Source organism: Apodemus sylvaticus, chromosome 12, assembly GCF_947179515.1.
Source record: "Apodemus sylvaticus chromosome 12, mApoSyl1.1, whole genome shotgun sequence".
NCBI classification, from domain to species: domain Eukaryota; kingdom Metazoa; phylum Chordata; class Mammalia; order Rodentia; family Muridae; genus Apodemus; species Apodemus sylvaticus.
In genome coordinates, this window is record NC_067483.1 from 79,000,770 (window position 1) to 79,026,780 (window position 26,011).

General features: G+C 44.0%; 2 protein-coding genes across 5 annotated transcripts in view; both read left to right on the forward strand.

The window, feature by feature from the left end:
* LOC127697172 (intelectin-1b-like) overlaps positions 1–14,610 on the forward strand; it is a 52,064-nt gene extending 37,454 nt beyond the window's left edge. Inside the window, exons 1-8 of one of the 3 annotated variants that reach the window (XM_052200102.1) lie at positions 3,724–3,744; positions 4,005–4,068; positions 5,501–5,599; positions 7,123–7,370; positions 7,686–7,844; positions 8,357–8,477; positions 9,609–9,712; positions 14,349–14,610. In XM_052200102.1, coding sequence (XP_052056062.1) covers positions 4,011–4,068; positions 5,501–5,599; positions 7,123–7,370; positions 7,686–7,844; positions 8,357–8,477; positions 9,609–9,712; positions 14,349–14,501 — 942 coding nt within the window. In that variant the 5' untranslated portion in view covers positions 3,724–3,744; positions 4,005–4,010 and the 3' untranslated portion in view covers positions 14,502–14,610. Of the gene's footprint in view, positions 1–3,723; positions 3,800–4,004; positions 4,069–5,500; positions 5,600–7,122; positions 7,371–7,685; positions 7,845–8,356; positions 8,478–9,608; positions 9,713–14,348 lie in introns of those variants that run through there. The other 2 variants (XM_052200101.1, XM_052200103.1) reach the window with 2 other exon arrangements.
* LOC127697173 (intelectin-1b-like) overlaps positions 1–26,011 on the forward strand; it is a 112,072-nt gene that overhangs the window by 37,454 nt on the left and 48,607 nt on the right. The window contains exon 1 of one of the 2 annotated variants that reach the window (XM_052200107.1): positions 3,724–3,744. The exons of the other annotated variant lie outside the window; for it this stretch is intronic. The gene's annotated coding sequence lies outside the window, so the exon portion shown is untranslated. Of the gene's footprint in view, positions 1–3,723; positions 3,745–26,011 lie in introns of those variants that run through there. 2 annotated transcript variants of the gene reach the window in all.

A 26,011-nucleotide genomic window follows, 5' to 3' on the forward strand; every position in this document is an offset into this window, starting at 1 on the left:
GGGTATTCCTGATATATATGTGTGTATAAATAAACTTCTCATATATACTATGTTATTTATTTGTTGATTTATTCTATGTGTGTGTATGTACACATATGGGTGCATGTTTTTGAGTATTCGTGTACCATGGCACACCTGGGGAAGTCAGAGGACACCTCTTGTGAATCAGGTCTGTTTCTGACATAAGGATCATGGGAATTGAAGTCAGGTTATCAAGCTTGCTGGTAAGTGTCTTAATATGCTAAGCTGTCTTGTTGGCTCTTGGCTGGTATGTTTTATAGAAGAGTAAATTTGAGCACAAGAGGACATATTGGGGATAGACCCTCAGAAGAGACCTTGAGGAAACACAGTGGGAAGGGGGCTCTTTACAAGCTAGGCAGAGACGTCTTGAAATGGGGAAAGCCTGTTGGCGTATTTATCTTGGATTCAAGTTCTCCAGAACTGTAGGAAAATAAATCCACATTGTTTAGTCCACTTAGACATTTTCCTGGGAATCACCATGGCAGTAGTGTAGTATGTGTCTCACTTCTGGCTGGTGGGGAAAGGAGGTTTCTGGGCTAAGAGCCACAGGAGGAAATGAGTCATTCTCCATTGTGTTACAGTAATGCCTGGAACAGCAAAAGCCAACCATTTTGTGTTCAGTGAAAGGATGACGCCAGGTAGAGACCAAATGAGCTGATGGACTCAAAGATGTGGAGAAGCTGCTATATCAAGTGAGCCTTCTCTCTAGAATAATTATTTCATCAGGTGACAGATTTGCTTTTCTTTTCTTTTGTCTAAGCTAGTTTGAGATAAATTTCTATTAGTCACAGCTAAAAAAACACCCAGATCTGGACAAAACTAGATTGAAGGACAGTGGAGTTTGGATGGGGTGGTGTGGAGGAGAGTGTGAAAGGACTTGGGAGGTAGAATCTGTGGGGCACAGAGACTCATTGGCTGCTGTTGGTCATGAAAGGTGATATCCTTCTGTACTGGCTGGGTTTGTGTGTCAACTTGACACAAGCTGGAGTTACCACAGAGAAAGGAGCCTCTTTTGGGGAAATGCTTCCATGAGATCCAGCTGTAAGGCATTTTCTCAACTAGTGATCAAGGGAGGAGGGCCCCTTGTGGGTGGTGCCATCCCTGGCCTGGTAGTCTTGGGTTCTGTAAGAAAGCAAGCTGAGCAAGCCAAGGGGAGCAAGCCAGTAAGTAGCATCCCTCCATGGCCTCTGCATCAGCTCCTGCCTCCAGATTCCTGCCCTGTGTGAGTTCCAGTCCTGATTTCCTTTGGTGATGAACAGCAATGTGGAAGTGTAAGTTGAATAAACCCTTTCCTCCCCAACTTGCTTCTTGGTCATGATGTTTTGTGTAGGAATACAAACCCTGATTAATAATTTAACACTATCAAATAGTCTAGTTTTTCAGAGACTCTTAGGTCTAATTAGTTGTATGCTGTTCTAGGCTTTATTTACGAGTAAGAATGTATAATAATACTAAATATGTCAAATACCACAAAATAAATATAGAAATAATAAAAAGTAGTAAAAGAAGTCTATACCTTCTTTGTGTGGATATACATTTTTTTTTAGAGACAAGGTCTCCTATCCCAGACTGGCCTCAAACTTTTTATGAAGCTGAGGGTGATGTGGAATCTTTCTTCCTCCACCCTCATCCTTCTCTCACTCAGCACACTTTTCTCTGAGGGAGTAGAACTTAATTCTCTGGGGCTGGCAAAGAACTCTCTGGGACCAATGAAAAAGGTGAGGGAATGTGCGCGTGTGCGCACACACACACACACACACACACACACATTCTCTCTCTCTCTGTCTCTCTGTCTCTCTGTTTCTCTCTCTCTCTCTCTCTCTCTCTCTCACACACACACACACACACACACTCACACTTGGTGGATGAAGTGAGGTTCCACAAGCTCTAACAACTCTATTTCTTCTCTCACAGCTTATATATCCCAGCGATATCTTTAAAGCAGTACAAACATTGCAATGGCCCCTCCTCTTCCTCAGTTTACCTGACCTGTAGAAGCTGGCTCTGACAGTATACCCTGGCTCAAACTCACATATGCTTACATTCTATTTTTCTTTAAATGAATAATTACCATGAGTAAGAAAAATCATATTCTGTTATATATTTACATTATTAAGTGTTTTATGTAATATAGGTAAAAAACAAATAATTTCCAAGAATCCATATAAAATCATATCTAAGAAACTTGTTATAGATTAACAAAATGTAAGCACACAAGACATTATTTCTCATCCAGTTTCTCTTACTGTCAGACTGCAATTTGCAGTTACAATTGGGGATCAATCATTTTATCATTTATCATAAAAAAACAATATTGTAAAATCTCTTAAGGGAATTATACAACCAAACTTTTTTCCCCCAAGACAGGGTTTCTCTGTGTAGCCCTGGCTGTCCTGGAACTCACTTTGTAGGCCAGGCTGGCCTTGAGCTCCACCTGCCTCTGCCTTGCAAGTGCTGGGATTAAAGGCATGCACCACCACTGCCTGGCTAAACTTTTATATATAAAAACCAATTAGACATTTCTATTTTAAACCTCAGAGAACACATCACTAACAACGTTTTTTTAAAAAAAATCATATCAGGAAGCTGAGGGCAAGAATGGGTACAAGAAATGAGCCATCACCTCGACCACCTGCCCAGCCTCACCAGGAAGGCCTGTCAGCTAGGACTTGTTGGGCTTCCATCGTTTTTGTTCCTTTAAAAAAAATCCCTTGGTCAGTTATCTGCAGTGTGCCTTTCTGAACTTTAAATTGTTCCCCAAGATTTTTTATGTCAAGGGCACTGACAAAATCATCTTGCCCTAACTTGATTAACAATCTACATCTCTCAGTTCTTTCTAAGGGTGGTGTCTGAATCATTATTCTGCTCCCGTGCAGCACCACTTAAAGATCGGTCACTAATATTGTAAGTGCCGATGACCTTACCCAGTGAGGGCCTGGGGACCCCTGAGAGTTTCATACAACTCCTACATTAGAAGGGACCTGGTGACTGCCGGGGCTGCAAACAGAGCAGAACTCCACAGGAGCATGACAGTCCTCAGGACACGTAGTCCTCAGGGCTCTGCCTTTCCCATTGCGATCGTGCTAACAGGTGGGCTGAATACCATGAGTTCTAAAACTGTTTTGCTGTTCCTCGTACACGACCCCAACAGGGGGCTGCATGAGACCTAGTCTCAAAAACCACTGCCACCACTACCACCACCACCTCCACCACCATCACTACCACCATCACCACCACCATCACCACCACCTCCACCACCACCACTGTCACCACCACCACCACTACCACCATCACTGCCACCACCACCACCACTACCACCACAACCTCCCTCACCATCACCATTATCACTACCATCACCACCACCTCCACCATCACCACCACCATTGCCTCCACAACCACCACCAATACCACTAGCAAAAATTTTCTTTTCCTTTAAATGATGATTATGGTAGATGTTAGGAATTTTTAAAAAAAGATATATACAATTTTCACGAAAGATACAAATTGAAAGCCAACACCCAACATCACTTCTTAGAATGTGGATTGATATGGGGAGACCACACTAAATATTTGTCTTTTAGAGCCTACTAACCTCAGAATTACCCTGTAATAAGATGCTGTATTTACACAGGGCATCTTGCCAGAAGGGAAGTTTGTGCCTTACTATGCTTTCTGTATAAAAAGACAGAAGTCTCACACAGGCAGGAGCCTCAGCTGAGAAAGGTTCCTGTCATTACTTAGCTAGCAACTCTCAGCTCCTATTGGGTACAGAGGGAAGGTGACTGCTGTGTGTGGAATGGGGTGAAGGGGGATTTTGGCTCAGGCCACAGGTAAAGCCAGAAGGTGCTGAGTTAGGACCAGGAAGAGGCCTTTGAGTCATTGAAGGACTAGCTAGGAACTGAGACTGGGACAGGGGCGTGGGGGGGGTCGGGGAGGGAAAGAAGGTCAGGATAGAAAGTGACCTTCCTCTTGCTTTTCTCTAGACCACCATGACCCACCTCTGCTTCCTGCTGTTTGTCATCATTGCCACCAGAGAGTGCAGGGCAGGTGAGTCTCATTACAGGTTCCCACTTTCTTCAAGTCACCTCTAGCTTTAGAGGCATACAGCACTAGACTGGGTTGCTCCCAAGATCTGGGTCTCTGAGGGCCAGAGATCATGCTCCCCCACGATAGGATTTCTCTTTGTAGCCCTGGCTGTTCTAGAACTTGCTCTGTGCACCGGGCTGGCTTCAAACTCAGAGATCTGCTGGCTGTGGCCTCCTGCATTCTGGGATTAAAGACATCACAGATCAGCTGATCTTGCTTTCAATCTTATTTGAAGTTAAAAATAATTGTATAACTGGGCAGTGGTGGCACACGCCTGTAATCCCAGCACTCTGGGAGGCAGAGGCAGGTGGATTTCTGAATTTCAGGACAGCCTGATCTACAGAATGAGTTCCAGGACAGCCAGGACTATACAGAGAAACCCTGTCTCAAAAAACCAAATCCAAAATACAAACTACAACAAAAAATTGTATTATTTTCTGACTCATTTTTCTCTTCCCTTCCAACTCTTCCCAACTATGCCTCACCCCCTACTTTCTACCAAAGTAAATGCACTTCCTTAGTGGATATGTAGTAGATATTCCCGAACATATAAATACGACCTAGTCATCCCCATTGAGATGATGCCTTTGAGATGTGGGCTGGGTGCTTAACGCCTCTTGAAGAACAAGTGCAAAGGCAGCGAGATTCTGAGAGGAGTCCTGGTCCAGACTCTGCCTGTCTGTGGCTCAAGGGAACCCCTCTGTCCTGTCCCCATCACTCCTCAGGCTGATGCCCTTGGTTTTAGGGTTTCAATGCCAAAAGCATGGTTGGGTTTGTTCCTGGAAAATATTTTCTTCAGTCCTACTCTCTGCAAGAACTCAAGGGTATTTTAAAAACACATAATTCTCTTTACTGCTTTTTAAAAAAGTATGTGTAAGGCAAGGTCAGGCCCTCCAAGGCTGTCTTACTTGATCTTCACAGAGAGTCCTTTCCAGCTTGCTGTTAGGAACTAGGGAATACTGTGAATAAGATCCGGAGGGACTTGACTTGTGAATGTGGAGCTTTTCCACCAGAGTATTTCTGACCCCAAAGTCTGTTTCTGCCCTTCCAGGACTTTGCAGAGTTGAGGCTAATTTGAAAAGCTCCTCGTTCTATGGTCTCCTGGCCAGGTCTCTGCACTGCTGACCTCAGTACCATGCTTCAGGCTCATTGGGCTAGCTGCATTTCTTCTACCTGTGAAGCTGGACTTCACTTTACTCAGGACATTGAGCACAGTGCTCTCCTCATGACTTTGGATGTGGTGCTCCCCTCAGGACTTTGGATGTAGTGCTCGCCCTGCTGTCGAATCTCCTCTTTCTTCCTTGTGGATTCTCAGAAGTCATGGAATGAGTTTAGGATGATTGACAAGGGGAGGCTGGTGTCGCATAACAGTGAACCTCTGCATCTTCCCTAGCTAACGAGAGCCAGTACACCAATGGATGGGCTCATCCTTTCCTTCCCTCTCTGTTCAGAAGCTGCAAGGAAATCAAGCAGGAGAACGCAAAGGCACAAGGTGAGTGGGGACTTATTTAAGAGAACATTGTAATCTTAGCACTTGGGAGCTGAGGGCGGAGGATTGTAAGCTGTAAGGTCCAAGCCAGCCTGGGAGACCCTGACTCAAAAAATGCAAACAAAATCCTAGTTAGGAAAGACAGTCGTTATTTTCTCTGTCTATCAATTATCTATCTATCTATCTATCTATCTATCTATCTATCTATCTATCTATCTATCTATCTATCTATCTATCTATCTATCTATCTATCCTCTATCTCTATCTATCTATCTATCTATCTATCTATCTATCTATCTATCTATCTATCTATCTATCTATCTATCTATCTACCTACCTACCTATCTATCTATCTTGAATACACAGTGTTCTGCACCTATGACTGTGCGCCAGAAGAGGAAGCATGATCCCATTACAGATGGTTGTGAGCCACCATGTGGTTGTAGGAATCGATCTCAGGACCTCTGGACAAGCAGTGCTCTGAACCTCTGAACTGCCTTTCCAGCTCAAGCATTTATTATTATTATTTTGCCTTTATTTTTTAAGATAGGAAATATGATAAAATATATACAGTGGATAAAAATTGCTGCTTAAACAATTCTAAGGGTTTTCAGAGGTAAGAACAGTTATGGATCACCACTGTCCGCCTTCAGAATGTGAAATAGTAACTCTGTGGCCACCAAGCAATGCCTTTCTGTAGCCCCTGGGGACTGCAGTTCTGTTTCTCCATCTGTGAATCTGTGCAATCTTGTTCCCTCATGTGAGTAGTCTGCTTATTACACCAGGATGTTTCTAGGCTTGTATAGGTAAAGAACTATTATTCTAGGCAAGAACTATGTAAACAACTATTATTAAAATTATTATTATTTACATGTCTGTGGGCAGGAAGGTGTACATGTGTGTGTAGGTACCCGCAGAGTCCTGAAGAGCGCATCTAGTCACCTGGAGTTGGAGGAACAGGTGCTTGTACACTGACTGCTGAGTGTGAATAATGCCGGGAAACCAACTCACGTCCTCTGCTAGAGCAGTGCTTGCTCTTAACCACTGACCATTTCTCCAATCCACTTCACTCTTCTTGATCTATTGGATATATAGGAATGGACATAGTACTTATCGTGTATAATATATAGCACAGCATATTGATTTTTATGTTTTTTTTTTAATAGGGAGAAGTCCTTGAGGTGTTTCTGCCTTTCAGGTCTTGTGACCAGAGCTGTAATGAAGTTGATTGTACATGTCTGAATCCCTGTTCCCAGTTCTTTGTACATACCAAGTAGAGTTGCTAAGTCCTTTGATAATAACGTTTTAACTTCAGGAGAAACATCACTGTCAGTTTGGGTAATTCTGTGTTCTGCCACAGTCACAGAAACACGGCTTTCTGAACTCAGGTGGATCCCAGTATCCCCAGGGACAATGTGGTAGGACACTCAGGGTATGAGGCATTAGCCATGTCTGTAATCCCTCGAGCCATCCTGCTTCCGGAACTGAGATAGACAGTGAAGACTGTGGACTGGTTCTCTCCACAGATGGCCTCTATTTCCTGCGCACGGAGAACGGTGTCATCTACCAGACCTTCTGCGACATGACCACAGCAGGTGGTGGCTGGACCCTGGTGGCTAGTGTGCATGAGAACAACATGTATGGGAAGTGCACGGTGGGTGATCGCTGGTCCAGTCAGCAAGGCAACATAGTGGATTACCCGGAGGGGGATGGTAACTGGGCCAACTACAACACCTTTGGATCTGCAGAGGGCGCCACAAGTGATGACTACAAGGTTGGTGCCCTCCGTGGTCCACCCTGGGAAAGTGTGAGGATGTGAGTGTGGCTCAAGCATGCCAGGGAGAGGGCCGGAAGGACCCCCCTTGACATAGGGATGGAGAAGTGAAAACTACTGATCCTGAACCCCAAACTCACCCACCTAGGCTCATAGGTCAGCAGGTGCTGGCAGTGAGACCATTATCCCTGGAACTGGGGAATATGAGCATGGCTGCAGCCCAGGGAGATCAGCTCTGCTGAGCTCTGTGCACGTGGGTCTTTTGCCCAGTGAACTCTCCTGCTCTGGTCAGGCTCAGTGTTGGTTGCTTTCCAGAACCCTGGCTACTTCGACATCCAGGCTGAGGACCTGGGGATCTGGCATGTGCCCAACAACAGCCCCCTGCACAGCTGGAGGAACAGCTCCCTGCTGAGGTACCACACCTCCACTGGCTCCCTGCAGCACTTGGGCCACAATCTCTTTGGCCTCTACCAGGTACTCAAGCCTACTGGCCAGGGCTCCTTCTCATAGGTGTGGAGAGAGGCATGTGTTTGAGATTGGGTGGAACCATCATTCCACAGGCTTGTGTTCCACATTTCCATAACTCTAAAGAATAATGATTGTTCTCTTAGGATGTCTGAGCCAAGGAAGCGAAGGGGTAGAGAGCAGAGGAGAGGACTGGAGAGAAGAGGAGAGGAGAGGAGAGGAAGGGAGAAGACAGGAGGGGAAGGGAGAGGAGGAGAGTAGAGGGGAGGGGAACAGAGGGGAGGGTAGAAGAGTGGGAAAAAGGAGAGAAGAGAGATGCAGAGGGAGAGACAGAGACAGAGAAAGAGACAGAGAAAGAGACAGAGAAAGAGACAGAGACAAAGGAAAGGATTCTTTCCTGTCTGACTGGTTTGGAAACAATCTCAGTTACTGGGCCAGTGCTGTGCCCCTCCATGCAGGGCAGCGATCATGGGGTGCCAATGCAGCAGTCCTTACATAGTGACTTCTTTTGTTCCTTGTAGAAGTACCCGGTGAAATACGGAGGAGGAAAGTGTTGGACTGACAATGGCCCGGCATTACCTGTGGTCTATGACTTCGGTGATGCTCAGAAGACAGCCTCTTATTATTCCCCTGACGGCCAGAGTGAGTCTATAATGCTCTTCTGAACTCTCTGCAGGACACGGGTGATCAATTGAGTTATGATAAGTAGCAGGCATTCATTTACCAACCATTGCAGCCTGGTCTTCTTCTATGAATATTTGTGCTTTGTTTTACTTCATCCTCATGATTACCTTTGAGTTCTGAAGTATTACTAACCCATTTTACAGACCAGGAGACTGGAGCCCTGAAGGTTCAGGAACTTGGCTGAGAGACCAGGGGATAAGCAGGAGAGCTGGCATTTGCACTGGGGAAGTTTAGCTCTAGAATCTACTCCTAGTAATCCTTATACCATCCAGTGCTTTCTCAGAGATGGGCCAGGTCCATGGGCATGCTGCAACAACAGCAAAACACAGAGAACAACAAAAAAAAATGGAGTTTGATTTCTATTGTGAGGGGTGACTATTGTGTTGTTTAATATAAATCCAAAGGTGGCACTTACCCCTCATAGAGGTTGAGCCTATGCTGTGTAATTTAAAGCTCTTATTTCTGACGGTTGCCATATAAAAGTTTAAAGCAAACAGAGTCAATACACTGGCCAGCTGCTGTGACCTCCCTTGGAGGTCAGTGATCTCTTCCTGTGTTATTCTTCAGAGAAGCTGTCAGCAGATTGGGGTGTTTTGGAGACTAACTCCTGGACTCTGGGGTTTGGAAAAGGCTCCTCCTGGCTATGTTTGTGTGTGTGTGGGGGGGGTGCTACAGCCATGGGTAATGGTGGTGTCACATTCCGGCAGTCTCTTTCTTCCTTTCTTTCTTTCCTTCCTTCCTTCCATCCTTCCTTATTTATATCTTTTTTTCTCAACTTCCCTCCCTCCTTCCCTCCCTCTCTCCTTCCCTCCCTTCTTCCTTTTTAGTTTTTGAGACAGGGTTTCTCTTTGTAGCTTTGGTTGTCCTGGAACTCATTCTGTAGTACAGGCTGGCCTTGAACTCTGAGATCAGCCTACCTCTGCCTTCCAAGTGCTGAGGCTAAAGGCGTGCACCTCCACCCAGGCTCCACCAGTGTTTCTAATGTGTTGAACTAGAACCTGTGCCTTGCACTTACAATCTCTTTATTGACCTTAAGACAACTATTTCTACACCCTTCATTGATTGCTGTTTTCTTCCTTTTCTTTTCAGCGGAATTCACTGCAGGATTTGTTCAGTTCAGAGTGTTTAATAATGAGGGAGCGGCCAGTGCCTTGTGTGCTGGCATGAAGGTCACTGGATGTAATTCTGAAGCCGTGAGTCTTTTAAAAATACTATTTATTTTATGATTTTAAATTGTGTATATATCTGTGTGTTTTCATGTAGGTATATGCATGTGTGTACATATAACCTTGGAAACCAGAAGATAGTGTTGGATTTCCTGGAAATAGAGTTATATGTGGTTGTGACATGCCTGACTAGGTGCTTGGGAACAGAACTGAGATCCTCTGCAAAAGCTGCAAGTGTTCTGAACTGTTGAGCCATTTCTCATGAGTCTTAGTGGGGACCAAAGGGGTCTGTGAGTAAGACAGTTTTTCAGTGTGTGTTGAGCATGGGAACCTGTCATAGTAGTGTGAGCATGTATGTGGAAGTGTGATCTTTCCTCACTCTTTTTTGGTCTCAGGGTTCAGAACTTCTGTCTAAAAACAAATATCCTATCTTGTAGAAGACCAAAGTCAACATTACAAACTTCTAATGCACTGCTTCTGTTTGCTTAGATTTTATGATAAAACACCCCCTACATAGTCTTAGGGTGACATTTGTGTTTAGGAAGCCTTTGGGGTCTTAAGGTCAATACAGAGATTTTCAATGTGTTTGGGGTTAGAGTGATAACAGGTGTCACTCACCACCCAGGATTTAGCTTTAGCTTTCAGAATGAAACATATCCTTTCCAGGGCTTGTACAGATACCCATTGTGTTGGGAGGTTACTAGAAGAGTTTAGACATCTGGTAGACCTCAGTTATGCTATTCTTCCTACCACAGGCACATTCTCTGGTTAGAGATCAGCATGTATACTGATTGTGAGGTCAGGTACATTTAGTTCTACTCCAACTACCTGATATTTCCCTAAGCCTGGGATTGTTAGACTCTTGCTGTTTATTTATATATTTTTCTAGTTTGTGTCAAAAGCAGAATGAGGAGAAAATCTTCGGGTAGTCAATACTAGGAATTAACAAGAATACCAGATTCTCTTGGAACCCAGACCTCCTCAAAGTAACAGTCTGAGAATAGGGTCCTCAGCTCCTGACAGGTGGCCCTGTTTCATGGATTCATTCCTTGGTCATTAGAGTATCCATTCTCTAGAAAGGATGTGGAGGCTTTGCTGACAAGGAGGCCCCTGACTGTGATGGAGGGTGATGAGTACAGAGATAAGAAAGGGAAAGTCTCTGGGAAATCCTGGATCCTATTCACCTTCATTCAAGTCAAAGAATATGAAATGAAGTACACACAGGTGTTAGTGTGTACTGTCTTATTGTTGAGTATGGCTTGCTTTGAGCACCTAGACTGTAACAGTATAGGAGACACTAAAAGCCATGCACTTTGCTAGCACTTAAGAGTTTAGACATTCATACAAATGTATAATTGTTAATATGGCATGTTTGAAGTATAGTAGAAATAAAAACTAAGGTGCTTGAATATGGCTTAGTAATAAAGCATTTGCCTAATATGCAGAAGGTCCTAGGCTTTGGTTTTGAGTGACATAAAACATAAGAAAGCAAAAGACAGCACCTGCAATGAGCACTGGAAATGGCAGAGTATTCTGACTGCAGGGGAGGATTTTTGGTTTTGAGTCAGGTCTCATATATCTCAGGTTAGTCATCAACTGGCTATGTGGTTGAGAACTAAGCCTGAGCTTCTAGTTTACCTGCCTTTACCTTCCCAGTTCCAGGATTAAAGGCATGTGACACCACATCCAGTTTATAGGCAAGGTAGTTTTTGAGTTGAGTCTTGGGAGATGGACAGAAGCTTATGATGAAGGCCAATTGAGAGTGAGTGAATAGTGTATTTAAATTTACCAGTATCTCAGCTAGCATGCAGTACTGAGGGAAAGCAAGCTGTGATTTATTTAGCTTTGGTGTATGGGATGGATATAGGGTAGAGGCAAGAGCTGATTTAGGAAGTGTTAGCAGGATCTAGACCAGGAAGAGACTTTTACATTATCCTAGGGAGTCTGTACTGTAGATGTAAATGGTGGGAGCCATTAACACATTTTAAAGGGAAGACTGGCTTGATTATCTGTGTGTTACAAAGCTGACATTGATAGGCACAGTATGGCATGTGTCAGTGGGGGAGAGATGAAGCACAGAGTGAGATGGTTTCCGTGGTCCAAATGAAATCATAAACTAGGGCAGTTCCACATATGGGGCTAATGAACACCAAGGATTTAACATTTAAGACCAGACGAATATAGAGCATGGGAAGAGATGTCTAGGAGAGACTTATGGTTTTCACTTGGGGGAGTGAATATCATTTAAAAAATTTTATTAACATTAAGTTTACTTAACTGATAACACACAGTTATATGTTAATAGGGTGTATTGTGATGGTTCAATACATGAATAGATCATGCAATGTTTAAATCAGCCTGTATCCTCAAAATGCATTTCCTTATGGTAAAAACATTTCAAATACTTTCTTCTTATACTAGTAATTTTATGGGGACTTCCTGCCCAATTTATCCTGTTTAGCTCCCAAGTAAATGGCATGAGACATTAGATTTTATTAATAAGTTGCTGGTACTATACTTGGCAGTTTCTGAGCTATTCTAACCCCACTAGGCTATCAATAACCAGGTAAATGCCTCCGTACTTGCCAACTGAGTCTTGCTCTGTGTCATGTGTGTCCTCAGGGATAGCTTCTCTTAGCCATGTGCTCATGGTCCATCCTGCCTCATGGAGACCTTCTTCTTCCTCTTCCCTTTGTCTTTCCCCTTATGGTCCCTACCTAAGATCCCTTCACTCTATCTGACGTTCTGACTTCCTCTCTCCTCTGCCCAGTCAGAGGCTCTAGCTTTTCATTTACCAATCAGAGATTATTGGGGAGCATTCTTCACAGCACACTGATTAATACAATGCCCATGTTCAGACTGCAGCCTGATCTTGGGTCACATAATTCAGCATCTAAATACACAGGGTACTAGATCAACTCCACACCCTCTAGCTTATGAAGGTTGCAACTACTATTGTTGTCTATAACAATCTTTCTCTGCAATAGCACACTAGTATTTCTTGTTCCTATTTAACTGTAATTTAGTACCCATTCAATCTCCCTTGTTTTTGGGATAATGTAAAGCTGGGTGTGGTGGTACATGCCTGCAATCCCAGCACTTGGGAGGCAGAGGCAGCCAGATGTCTGAGTTTGAGGCCAGCCTGATCTACAGAGTGAGTTCCAGGATAGCCAGGGCTATACAGACAAACCCTGTCTGGAAAAAACAACAACAACAACAAAAAAAACCCCAAACAAACAAAAAGGATAATGTAGCAGAACATTATTCTGGTAGTTGGGAGATTGAGGCACAGAATCAACAAGTTCAAATCCACTGAATATCTTTTATTAAGTCACAATGTCTGAAAGAAGACAGGTTTGGAGTCAAGGAGGGATTTACACACATGGTGCTGCATGTTTTGGTCAATGATGAATTGTTTGTATGACAGTGGTCCATGTGGTTGTATTGCCTAGAATTGCCATAGCGATTCTAGATTGTTTGGGGACACCCTATGCTGTTCACGCTCTGGCAGACCAGCTGATGAATTCCTCACAATAAATCCCCATTGCTAAGTGGCGCATGGCTGTAACTAACTCTGTTTTTTTCCCCATGTGAAACTTGAGATGCTAGAATAGCAATTCAAGTGGCAGACAAATTTAAGATCTTTAGCTCAAGAAACATTTTTTCCCATTTGTAACTTGAGATGATAGAATAGCAATTCAAGTGGGAGATGAATTTAAGATCTTTAGCTCAAGAAACATCAGGGTTGAAGATGAACAGTTTGAGCCACTGGTGAATATTTGGTTAATTAAAGGCACAGGAGTAGCAAAGTATATATAGAGAGTTATAAAAGTGTTCTCTCTGGGAAGTACAACTTAAGGATTTCATGAAGGAAATGTCTAACTGGGAAACCTGAGAACAGAGATTCAGAGAAGTTGAAGGAAAGGTGGAAAGAGACAATCATGCTACTAAAGCTACTGGAAGGGCTTTTCTGGTTCAAACAGATCAATGCTGCCAGTGGAGAGGCTGGTGATGGACAGAGTGCACTGAGTTTACCCATTAAGGTGTCTCTAGACTCATTAGGTATATTAGCTGTAAATGTCCTTGGGGTGCAAGTCTGTGAGTTTATATCTCTAGAACCCCATATGCCAGCTGTGAGTTCATATCTCTAGAACCCCATATGTCACCTGCACACAGCCATGGAAGTGTCTGTAATTCCAGTGTTCCCTAGAGAGGAATGGGCAACAGAGACAGGAGACGCTGCAGAAGCCGGTAGGTCAGCTTCATACAGTGGTGAGGAGAACCAACTCATACCATGGTGGAAAGGCAAGGCCCAAAATCTGAAGACTGTCCTCTAATGTCTGTATTCACATAGGTACATTTGTGTCACATGGTGTCATGAGTATGCCTGTGAACCCCAATTCACTTCCTTTTTCAGTGACCTATTTACGCTAACCAGACCCCAAATTCCACAGCTCAATACTTCCCAGTAGTCAGTTCAAAGTCATGAACACACTAATGACTGACCAATTGATGATGTAGGCAGGGTCTCCATATTCAATCCTGTCCCCTGCCTCTGAATATTACTTTCACCAGGACCTGGTCTTCAGGACATACACCTTTGAAGGGCCCTTTATATCCAATCATCTCACCAGCTGACCTCTCCTGGCTTCTTGTTTTCCAGCACTGCATTGGTGGAGGAGGGTTCTTCCCAGAAGGTAACCCCCAGCAGTGCGGAGACTTCGCTGCATTTGATTCGAATGGATATGGAACTCACATTGGGTACAGCAGTAGCCGGGAAATAACTGAAGCAGCTGTGCTTCTGTTCTATCGCTAAGAACTCTGTGGGATGGGCCCAGACTTCTCCAGTCTGTGGGTCCAAGGCACAGAGAAACACTTCCCTAGGAACTAGAATCCTACTGACTAGGAAAGGAGAATAAATCATGTTCATTGCAAACTTGCTGCCTCCATGAATTCTTTCTGTGCAGGGGTGGGAGATTTGAAAAAGTTTCTGCTGCCCTGGTTGGGTTGTTCCTGGGACATCAGGGTTGGGAATCTGGATACAGCAATACTCCTTTAAACATCCTGAAGGATACAAGGAGGGGAGGGAGCACTTTACTCCACTGTTTCTCATCTTGTTCTTTTTTTAAGAAATATTTTTCCAAAAACAAAAAAAGATTTATTTATTTATAATATATAAGAATACTGTAGCTTCTTTGGACACACCAGAAGAGGACATCGGATCTCATTACAGATGGTTGTGAGCCACCATGTGGTCGCTGGTATTTGAACCCAGGACCTCTGAAGAGCAGTCAGGGCTGAAATTATTCTAGGCCTAGATAAGATTGTAATTGTAGGGAGGCTAGAAACTTCCAAGACTAGGCCTAGGTTAGCAGATGGAGGCAGTAAACCTCCTAGATGACAATTACTTGAGGCAAATAAAAGTTACTTTTACATTCATTACATTTTAGCTTTATGGAAACGTGGAACACAAGCCTGTGTTATGATGTTTCCGCCCAATCTCAAACACCTGCCCCTCTCCACACCCATGAGAAGGAGCCCCGGCCAGTAGGCTTGAGTACCTGGTAGAGGCCAAAGAGATTATGGCCCAAGTGCTGCAGGGTGTCAGTGAATGTGCGGTACCTCAGCAGGGAGCTGTTCCTCCAGCTGTGCAGGGGGCTGTTGTTGGGCACATGCCAGATCCCCAGGTCCTCAGCCTGGATGTCGAAGTAGCCAGGGTTCTGGAAAGCAACCAACACTGAGCCTGACCAGAGCAGGAGAGTTCACTGAGCAAAGGACCCACGTGCACAGCGCTCAGCAGAGCTGATCTCCCTGAGCTCCAGCCATGCTCAGATTCCCCAGTTCTAGGGATAATGGTTCCACTGACAGCACCTACTGACCTATGAGCCTAGGTGGGTGAGTTTGGGGTTCAGGATCAGTAGTTTTCACTCTTGGTTTCTACTATCCTACAGCTCTAGCTGGAGACATGATAGAATTCTGAATGCTGTGGACACACCCTCCCCACCTTCTTCCCCATGCAGAGGAGACAAGTAATGACCCAAAAAGGAATGTGACACCCATTTGTCCTCCTAAGAAGAAATGGGGTGAGCTCAGTGGAGTCCTGAGAGGAAGGGGTACTGTCCGGGAAGAGAAAAACCACCCGAGGTAAATAAGTCAGAGAACACACGGACTCCTATAGTCAACAGGGAGCCTTTATTTGCTGGCTGGTGGGATACATAGGGTAGCCCTGGCTGTACAGGAACTCACTCTGTAGACCAGGCTGGCCTCGAACTCAGAAATCGGCCTGTTTCTGCCTCCCATATGCTGGGATTAAAGGGGCGTGCACATCACCCAGATGTGCTTGGCTTTTTTATGCACAAAAAATGTATCCTGGTTGATACACTTCAATTGCCAAAAGCAGTTAGCAATAGACAGAACTACAGAAGTCAAAATGTAAGGTTAGTGCTTTCAGGGACGTCCCAGAACTGTGAACTATGATTTAGGTCTTTGTTCTCTTTTTTGCAGGTCTAGGTGTCCATGTGATGGACTCTTATGCCAGGATGGTGTCTTGGAGCATTTAGCATGGTGTCAGTCATGTTAAGGTCTGAGAGTCTGTTACCATGGTTCCAGATTCAGTGCATAGTCAATACACACTTCCCTCGTGCTCCATTCCCTGCTCCATGTTCCTGGTGCTCCATTCCCTGCTCCATGTCACTGGTGCTCCATTCCTGCTCTCTATCCCTGGTGGTCAATCCCTGTTCCATGTCCCTGGTGCTTCATTCCCTGTTCCATGTCCCTGGTGCTACATTCCCTGCTCCATGTCTCTGGTGCTCCCTTCCCTGCTCCATGTCACTGGTGCTCCATTCCTGCTCTCTATCCCTGGTGGTCAATTTCCTGTTCCATGTCCCTGTGCTTCATTCCCTGTTCCATGTCCCTGGTGCTGCATTCCCTGCTCCATGTCTCTGGTGCTCCCTTCCCTGCTCCATGTCACTGGTGCTCCATTCCTGCTCTATATCCCTGGTGCCCCATTCCTTGCTCCATATCCCTGGTGCTCCATTCACTGTTCCATGTCCCTGGTGCTCCATTCCATGCACCATGTCCTGGTGCTCCATTCCCTGCTCTACGTCTCTAGTGCTCCACTCCCTGCTCCATCTCCCTGATGCTCCATCTCCCTGCTCCATCTCCCTGGGGCTCCATCTCCTTGGTGCTCAATCTCCCTGCTCCATCTCACTGGTGCTCCACTTCCCTGGTGCTCCACCTCCCTGGTGCTCCATTCCCTGCTCCATCTCCCTGGTGCTCCATCTCCCTGCTCCATCTCCGTGGGGCTCCATCTCCCTGCTCCATCTCTCCTGCCCCAGTGTCTTTCCTTCATTTTCTGAGCATCACTGCTATGTCCCCACAGTGGACCGATCCTTCCTCCTAGGTGTTACTTCATCCTTATGCACAGGGTTATCTCAGTGCAATAGCATAGCTGCTGCATTGTTTACGTGGCTCCTTCGGCAGTTCCTAGGAAACTTTTAGGAGGCTGTACTTGTTAAGCCAATATTTTCTTTGTATATTTGCATAGCTCCATAACCTCTAACAAAAGAGATTTTTAACTACATCTGGGTCTAAGACCAATGCTCAAATGACACGTATACTTCCTGTAACTTTATACTTAGCACTTCATTGTCTCTAACGAAGGTTCATGGTCATCCAGTGGCATATTGTAATTTGTGATTCATTCTGCACAATACAGTTCATCAACAGGTCTTAGATTTTATGAAGAATGCAGAAAGTTGCTACAATGGAAAGAAGAACTTCTGTAAGCTGAAGACAGCTCAAGCCCAGGATCTGATGCTACTTAGATACAACTTTTTTCCACATTTTTAAAATTTTTATTTGATATATTTTTTATTTACATTTAAAATGATTTCCCCTTTTCTGGTCCCCCACTCCCCGAAAGTCCCATAAGCCCCCTTTCCTCCCCCTGTTCTTCCATCCACCCCTTCCCACTTCCCTGTTCTGGTTTTGCCCTATACTGCTACACTGAGTCTTTCAGAATCAGGGGCCACTTCTCCGTTCTTCTTGTCCCTTATTTGATGTGTTGATTATGTCTTGGGTATTTCAATTTTCTAGGCTAATATCCACTTATTAGTGAGTGCGCACCATGATTGATCTTTTGAGACTGGGTTACCTCACTTAGAATGATGTTCTCTAGCTCCATCCATTTGCCTAAGAATTTCATGAATTCATTGTGTTTCCCTGATCTGTCCATTGAGGAGAGTGGGGTGTTGAAGTCACCCACAATTATTGTGTGAGATACAATGTGTGCTTTGAGCTTTAGTAAAGTTTCTGTTACAAATGTGGGTGCCCTTGCATTTGTAACAGATGTTTAAAATTGAGAGTTCTTATTGGTAGATTTTCCTTTGATGAGTATGAAGTGTGCTTCTGTGTCTTTTTTGATGATTCTTGGTTGAAAGTCAATTTTATCCAATATTAGAATGGCTCCTCCAACTTGTTTCCTGGAACCATTTGCTTATAAAATTGTTTTCCGGGCTGGAGATATGGCTCAGCGGTTAAGAGCAGACTGCTCTCCCGAAGGTCCTGAGTTCAAATCCCAGCAACCACATGGTGGCTCACAACCATCCGTAATGAGATCTGATGCCCTCTTCTGGTGTGTCTGAAGACAGTGACAGTGTACTCACTTAAATAAATAAATAAATCTTAAAAAAAATTGTTTTCCAGCATTTTACTCTGAGGTAGTGTCTGTTATTGACACTGAGGTGCATTTCCTCTATGCAGCAAAATGCTGGATCCTATTTACATATCCAGTCTGTTAGTCTATGTCTTTTTTGGGGGAATTGAGTCCATTGATGTTAAGAGATATTAAGAAATAGTGATTCTTGCTTCCTGTTATTTTTGATGTTATTTTTGTGTTTGTGTGCTTATCTTCTTTTGGGTTTGTTGAAAGAAGTTTACTATCTTGCTTTTTCTAGGGTGTTGTTGCCCTCCTTATATTGGCATTTTCTGTCTATTATCCTTTGTAGGGCTGGATCTGTGGAAAGATATTGTGTAAATATGGTTTTACCATAGAATATCTTGGTTTCTCCATCTATGGTGATTGAGAGTTTTGCTGGGTATAGTAGTTTGGGCTGGCATCTGTGTTCTCTTAGGGTCTGTATGACATCTGCCCAGGATCTTCTTGCTTCATGGTCTCTGGTGAGAAGTCTGGTCTAATTCTGATAGATTTGCTTTTATATGTTACTTGGCCTTTTTCTCTTACTGCTTTTAATATTCTTTTTTTGTTTAGTACATTTGGTGTTTTGATTATTATGTGATTGGAGGAATTTCTGTTCTGGACCAGTCTGGAGTTCTGTAGGCTCCTTGTATGTTCACAGGCACCTCTCTCTTTAGGTTAGGGAAGTTTTCTTCTATAATTTTGTTGAAAATATTTACTGGCCCTTTAAGTTGTAAAACTTTGTTCTCTTCTATACCTATAATCCCTAGGTTTGGTTTTCTCATTGTGTCTTGGATTTCCTAGATGTTTTGGCTTATAAGATTTTTGCATTTTACATTTTCTTTGACTGTTGAGTCAATGTTTTCTATGGTATCTTCAGCCCCTGGGATTCTTTCTTCTATCTCTTGGATTCTGTTGTTGATGTTTTCATCTATGACTCCTGATTTCTTTTCAATGTTTTCTATCTCCAGAGTTGTCTCTCTTTGTGATTTCTTAGTTGTTTCCATTTCCATTTTTAGACCCTGGATGGTTTTGTTCAGTTCCTTCACTTGTTTGTTTGTGTTTTCCTGTAATTCTTTAAGGGGTTTTTGTGTTTCCTCTTTAAGGGCTTCTGTTTGTTGACCCATGTTCTCCTGTATTTCTTTAAGGGATTTTCTTGTGTTTCTTGTTTTGGGCTTCTACCTGTTAACTCATGTTCTCCTGTACTTCTTTAAGGGGTTTATTTTTGTCCTTCCTGAAATCCTCCATCAGCATCATGAGATGTGATTTTAAATCCAGATCTTGCTTTTCTGGTGTGTTGGGGTATCCAGGACTTGCTGTTGTGGGAGAACTTGATTCACATGGTGCTATGTTGCCTTGGTTTCTGTTGGTCATGTTCTTGCCTCTGCCTTTTGCCATCTGGTTATCTGTAGTGTTAGTTGGTAATGCTGTTTCTGACTGTGCCTTTTCTGTCATGCAAGCCTCTGTGTCTGTGCTCCTGGGAGACCGGTTCTCTCTATGTACACAGGTAGGTAAGGTACTCCTGGAGACTGGCTCACTTGTGGTTGCATTTGGGTATGTAGCTCTGTGGCCCCAATCAACTCTGGGAGCAGGCAGAAATAGGAAGACTCCTATCTCAGGCTGTTACTAGGTTCTTGTGTCCTCAGGGTTTCCAGCTGTTTCCTCTGAGCAGCAGGGGTGGTCCCATCTATGCTGTCTGGTCTCTCTGAACTCCTGAGTGATTAGCTATCTTTGTGAGCCACTTGGATATGGTGCGAGGTGGCAGAGCGTGGTCCCAAGCCAGAGACAGAAACTTGAGGGCTTCTGCCAGAGGGTTCAGGTCGTGATTCACTGAGCATAAGGCATGGTTTTACCTGTGCAGTCAGGCCTCTCTGCACTCCTGGGTGGTTAAGGTACTTCCCTGCACCACTTGGGAATGGCGTGCTGTGCCTGAGGATCCCACATTAGCTTTTTATCCAGTAAAAATGTTCCTCCTCTTTCATCTAGTCTAGTAACCAATCTTCATCTGTAGTTTAGAATATCACCTGCAGAAAAGAACTTATTTTCCTCCTGTTTCATCTCTCTGAACCTCACAATTCACACCAAACATTTGCAAACTCTACCTAAGGGAATGCTGTGAGGAGTGAGAGAGAAAGAGCCTGAGATGAAAACATGCCAAGGCATGGAAAGTATTTCCTTTAGGAAGATGACCTTGACCCAGCATGGTGGCTAAGCCAGTAATGTGCTTACTGTGGAACTGAAGGGCCCAAGTTTCCTGGGGCCCAAACCATGGAAGGAGAGAACCAATCCTTACAAATTGTCCTGACCTCCACATGTGCATATGCATACACACAAATAAACATACGCAAGTACTACTGTAAAATGAATAATCATACTTTGTATATATTAATCCAGGCTGGAAAATGATACAGTGGCTGTTGTTCCTTACCCACCTAATTTTCCAAATAGCTACACAGAGACCTTTTAATATTTCAGAGCTTAGGCCTTAGCAGGGCAGACTCTCTACTGGCTCTTCTAAGCTAACCCTGATCATCTAGTCCCATCCAGCCATGTGGCTAGCTAGACCTTCCAGGGCTGTAGTAATGTCCATCTCCTCTCTTCTCTCCTGATGAAAATCTTTCCTCTTTCTTCTTCCCAGAGTTCCTTTATCCCCTCTCAAGAAGTCCAGCCTTCCATTTCCTGCCCAGGTAATTAGCCAACATATTTTTCTTAAATCTAATTAGAGAATGCCTTAGGTAGGTGAGGAAGGACAGTGACACAACTTCACACAGCATACTCCAACGCACTACTACTAATAATAATGGAAGATGGACGGGCGGCCGCGGCGGCAGCGGTGCGGCGGCAGTACAGCAGTGGCTGGTCCAGCTGAGGGCCATCAGCAGTGGAACCAAGGTGACACAGGGTCCAATTAGGCCTTGCGCCAACGACCACTGACCTTCACTGACCAGCCGGGCTGCAAACAGCTGCAGTTTTGCGGCGCCTTTCGCTGCACGGAAGCCACTTCAGAACTCGGCCTCTCCATCTTGATTTGGAAATCCAGTGACATCGGACAGTCTGAGGTACACAATCATAATCCGAGGCCAACACCGCAGGGGTCTGAGCCCGACGGGCGTTGGCCAGCACACAGGCCCTTGGCTGTTCCGGGGGTGGGGGGGCATCGGGGAGCCAACCCAGCCAGGAGGTTTTTTGCTCGGGCCTGTGCGCTCGCCGCCATTTTGCCTGCAGGACAACAGAGAGCTCTGGCGGGCAGAGCCAAAACGGGCATAGCCTGAGGCTAACAAAGCGGGGGTCTAGGTCCCGAAAGGCACAGGACTGACCCCAAGATCTGGGCGGCTTGGTGGGCCATCTGTGAGTCAACCTGCCCAGGAGGTTGTTAGCACAGCAGACTCTCCCGGAGCTTTCGGGGAGCACGGGCGCACACGCCCGCCATCCTGGTCACCTGGCGGACCCAATTAACAGTCAGAGCCCTACGGGAACTTGACTCGGACCTTGGCCTCCCAGGCTTTTGCCAGGAATTAGGGCCTAGGCAGCCAGGCTAACCTTGTGTGTGCCAGCCCTGTTGGGGGATCGGCTGCCCAGTGGAGTGATCAGAACACAGAGGAGGTCCCGGCAGCATACACCGTCGGCGCTCCCTGGGGGTGCACACGGGCTCCATCACAGACACAATCTGGGGCAAGGCCTCAGGCGGGAGCCCTCAGCTCAACTCTCTCCGCTTCCGGAACCAGATCAGCCTGGGCGGCAGCACCACATCACCAGGTCCGGGCGGCCAGCTGGGAGAAGTCAGTGTGCTCCAGTGAATCCAGCGGGCCCCAGCAGGAGCCTTCGGGTGCCTGCTTCGGGATCTGAACAGCCTGGGCAGCAGCACCCTGTCTACAGGCAGTGCAGGGGGTAAGCTGTGCACCAGAGGCCAACTGGGAAGGGGCAGCTTGCACTGGTGAGTCCAGCACTGACAAGACCAAGTAACACCAGTGAGAACTAGATGGCAAAAGGCAAACGCAGGAACGTCACTAACAGAAATCAAGGCAATATGGCAACATCTGAACCCAATTCTCCTCTACCAGCATGTCCTGGATACGCCAACACACCAGTAAAACAAGATTTGGATTTAAAATCACTGGTCATGATGCTGGTACAGGAACACATGAAGGACATACTTAAAGAAATTCAGGAGAAAATGGATCAAAAGTTAGAAGCCCTTGCAAGGGAAACACAAAAATCATTGAAAGAAATCCAGGAGAATACAAAAGCCAACAATGAGGAAACGCAAAAAAAAAAAAACTTAAAGAAATACAGGAGAACTTTGGTCAACAGGCTGAGGTCATGAAAGAGGAAACACAAAAATCTCTTAAAGAATTATAGGAAAGCACAAACAAGCAAGTGAAGGAGCTAAGCAAAACCATCCAGGATCTAAAATCAGAAGTAGAAACAACTAAGAAAACTCAAAGGGAGACAACTTTGGAGATAGAAAGCCTTGGGAAGAAATCAGGGGACAGAGATGCAAATATCAACAACAGAATACAAGAGATAGAAGAAAGAATCTCAGATGCTGAAGATTCCATAGAATCCATGGACTCGACAGTTAAAGAAAATGCAAAATGCAAAAAGCTTGTAACCCAAAATATCCAGGAAATCCAGGACACAATGAGAAGACCAAACCTAAGGATTATAGGCATAGATGAGAGTGAAGATTTACAACTTAAAGGGCCAGCAAATATTTTCAATAAAATTATGGAAGAAAACTTCCCTAACCTAAAGAGAGAGATGCCCATGAATATACAAGAAGCCTACAGAACTCCAAACAGGCTGGACCAGAACAGAAATACTTCCCGTCACATAATAATCAAAACACCAAATGTTCTAAACAAAGAAAGAATATTAAAGGCAGTAAGAGAAAAAGGCCAAGTAACATATAAAGGAAGACCTATCAGAATCACAGTAGACTTTTCACCTGAGACTATGAAGGCTAGAAGGTCCTGGGCAGATCTCATGCAGACTCTAAGAGAACACAAATGCCAACCAAAATACTATATCCAGCAAAACTCTCAATCACCATAGATGGAGAAACTAAGATATTTCATGACAAAACCAAGTTTACCCAATATCTATCCACAAACCCAGCCCTACAAAGGATAATAGGAGGAAAACACCAATACAAGGAGGGAAACTTCACCCTGGAAAAAGCAAGATAGTAACCTTTCATCAAACCCAAAAGTAGTTAACCAATCAAATTTAAAAAATAACATCAAAAATGATAGGAAGTAACAATCACTATTCCTTAATATCTCTTAACATCAATGGACTTAATGCCCCAATAAAAAGACACAGACTAACTGACTGGGTACATAAACAGGACCCTACATTTTGCTGCTTACAGGAAACACACCTCAGGGTCAAAGACAAACACTACCTTAGAGTAAAAGGCTGGAAGACAATTTTACAAGCAAATGGTCTCAGGAAACAAGCTGGAGTAGCCATTTTAATATCAGATAAAATTGACTTTCAACCCAAAGTCATCAAAAGAGACTCTGAGGGACACTTCTTGCTGGTCAAAGGAAAAATACAACAAGAAGAACTCTCAATCCTGAACATCTATGCTCCAAATGCACGGGCACCCTCTTTCGTAAAAGAAACTTTATTAAAGCTCAAAGCACACATTGCACCTAACACAATAATTGTGGGTGACTTCAACACAGCACTTTCCTCAATGGACCGATCAGGAAAACAGAAACTAAACAGGGACACAATGAAACTAATTAAAGCTTTGGACCAATTAGATTTAATAGATATATATAGAACATTCTATCCTAAAACAAAAGAATATACCTTTTTCTCAGCACCTCATGGTACCTTCTCCAAAATCGACCATATAATTGGTCACAAGACAGACCTCAACAAATATAAGAAGATCGAACTAATCCCATGCCTCCTATCTGATCACTATGGAGTAAAAGTGGTCTTCAATAGCAACAGAAACAACAGAAAACCCGCATACACATGGAAACTGAACAATACTCTACTCAATGATACCTTGGTCAAGGAAGAAATAAAGAAAGAAATTAAAGACTTTTTAGAACACAATGAAAATGAAAACACAACATACCCAAATCTATGGGACACAATGAAAGCAGTGCTAAAAGGAAAACTCATAGCCCTGAGTGCCTCCAAAAAGAAAATGGAGAGAGCATACATTACCAGCTTAATGACACACCTGAAAGCCCTAGAATAAAAAGAAGCTATTTCACCCAGGAGGAGTAGAAGGCAGGAAATCATCAAACTCAGGGCCGAAATCAATCAAGTAGAAACAAAGAGAACCATACAAAAAAATCAACAAAACCAGGAGCTGGTTCTTTGAGAAAATCAACAAGATAGATAAACCCTTAGCCAGACTGACCAAAGGGCACAGAGAAAGTATCCAAATTAACAAACTTAGAAATGAAAAGGGAGATATAACAACGGAAACTGAGGAAATCCAAAAAATCATCAGATCCTACTACAAGAGCCTGTACTCAACACAACTGGAGAATCTGGAGGAAATGGACAATTTCCTTGACAGATACCAAATACCAAAATTAAATCAGGACCAACTAGACCATCTAAACAGTCCCATAATGCCTAAAGAAATAGAAGGAGTCATAGAAAGTCTTCCAACCAAAAAAAGCACAAAACCAGATGGTTTCAGTGCAGAAATCTATCAGAACTTCAAAGAAGAGTTAACACCAATACTCTTCAAACTATTCCACAAAATAGAAACAGAAGGAACACTACCCAATTCCTTCTACGAAGCCACAATTACGCTGATACCAAAGCCACACAAAGATCCAACAAAGAATAAGAACTTCAGACCAATTTCCCTTATGAACATAGATGCAAAAATACTCAATAAAATTCTTGCCAACCGAATCCAAGAACACATCAAAACGATCATCCACCATGATCAAGTAGGCCTTATCCCGGGAATGCAGGGTTGGTTCAATATACGGAAATCCATCAATACAATCCACTACATAAACAAACTCAAAGAACACAACCACATGGTCATTTCATTGGATGCTGAAAAAGCATTTGACAAAATTCAGCATCCTTTCATGCTTAAAGTCTTGGAGAGAACAAGAATTCAAGGCCCATACCTAAACATAGTAAAAGGAATATACAGCAAACCGGTAGCCAGCATCAAACTAAATGGAGAGAAACTTGAAGCAATCCCACTGAAATCAGCGACCAGACAAGGCTGCCCACTTTCTCCTTATCTTTTCAATATTGTACTTGAGGTACTAGCTCAGGCAATTCGACAACATAAGGAGGTCAAAGGGATACAAATTGGAAAGGAAGAAATCAAACTATCATTATTCCCAGACGACATGATAGTCTACCTAAGTGACCCAAAAAACTCCACTAGAGAGCTCCTACAGCTGATAAACAACTTCAGCAAAGTGGCAGGTTATAAAATCAACTCAAACAAATCAGTTGCCTTCCTATACTCAAAGGATAAGCAGGCTGAAAAAGAAATTAGGGAAATGACCCCCTTCACAATAGCCACAAACAGTATAAAGTATCTTGGGGTGACTCTTACCAAACATGTGAAAGATCTTTATGACAAGAACTTCAAGACTCTGAAGAAGGAAATGGAA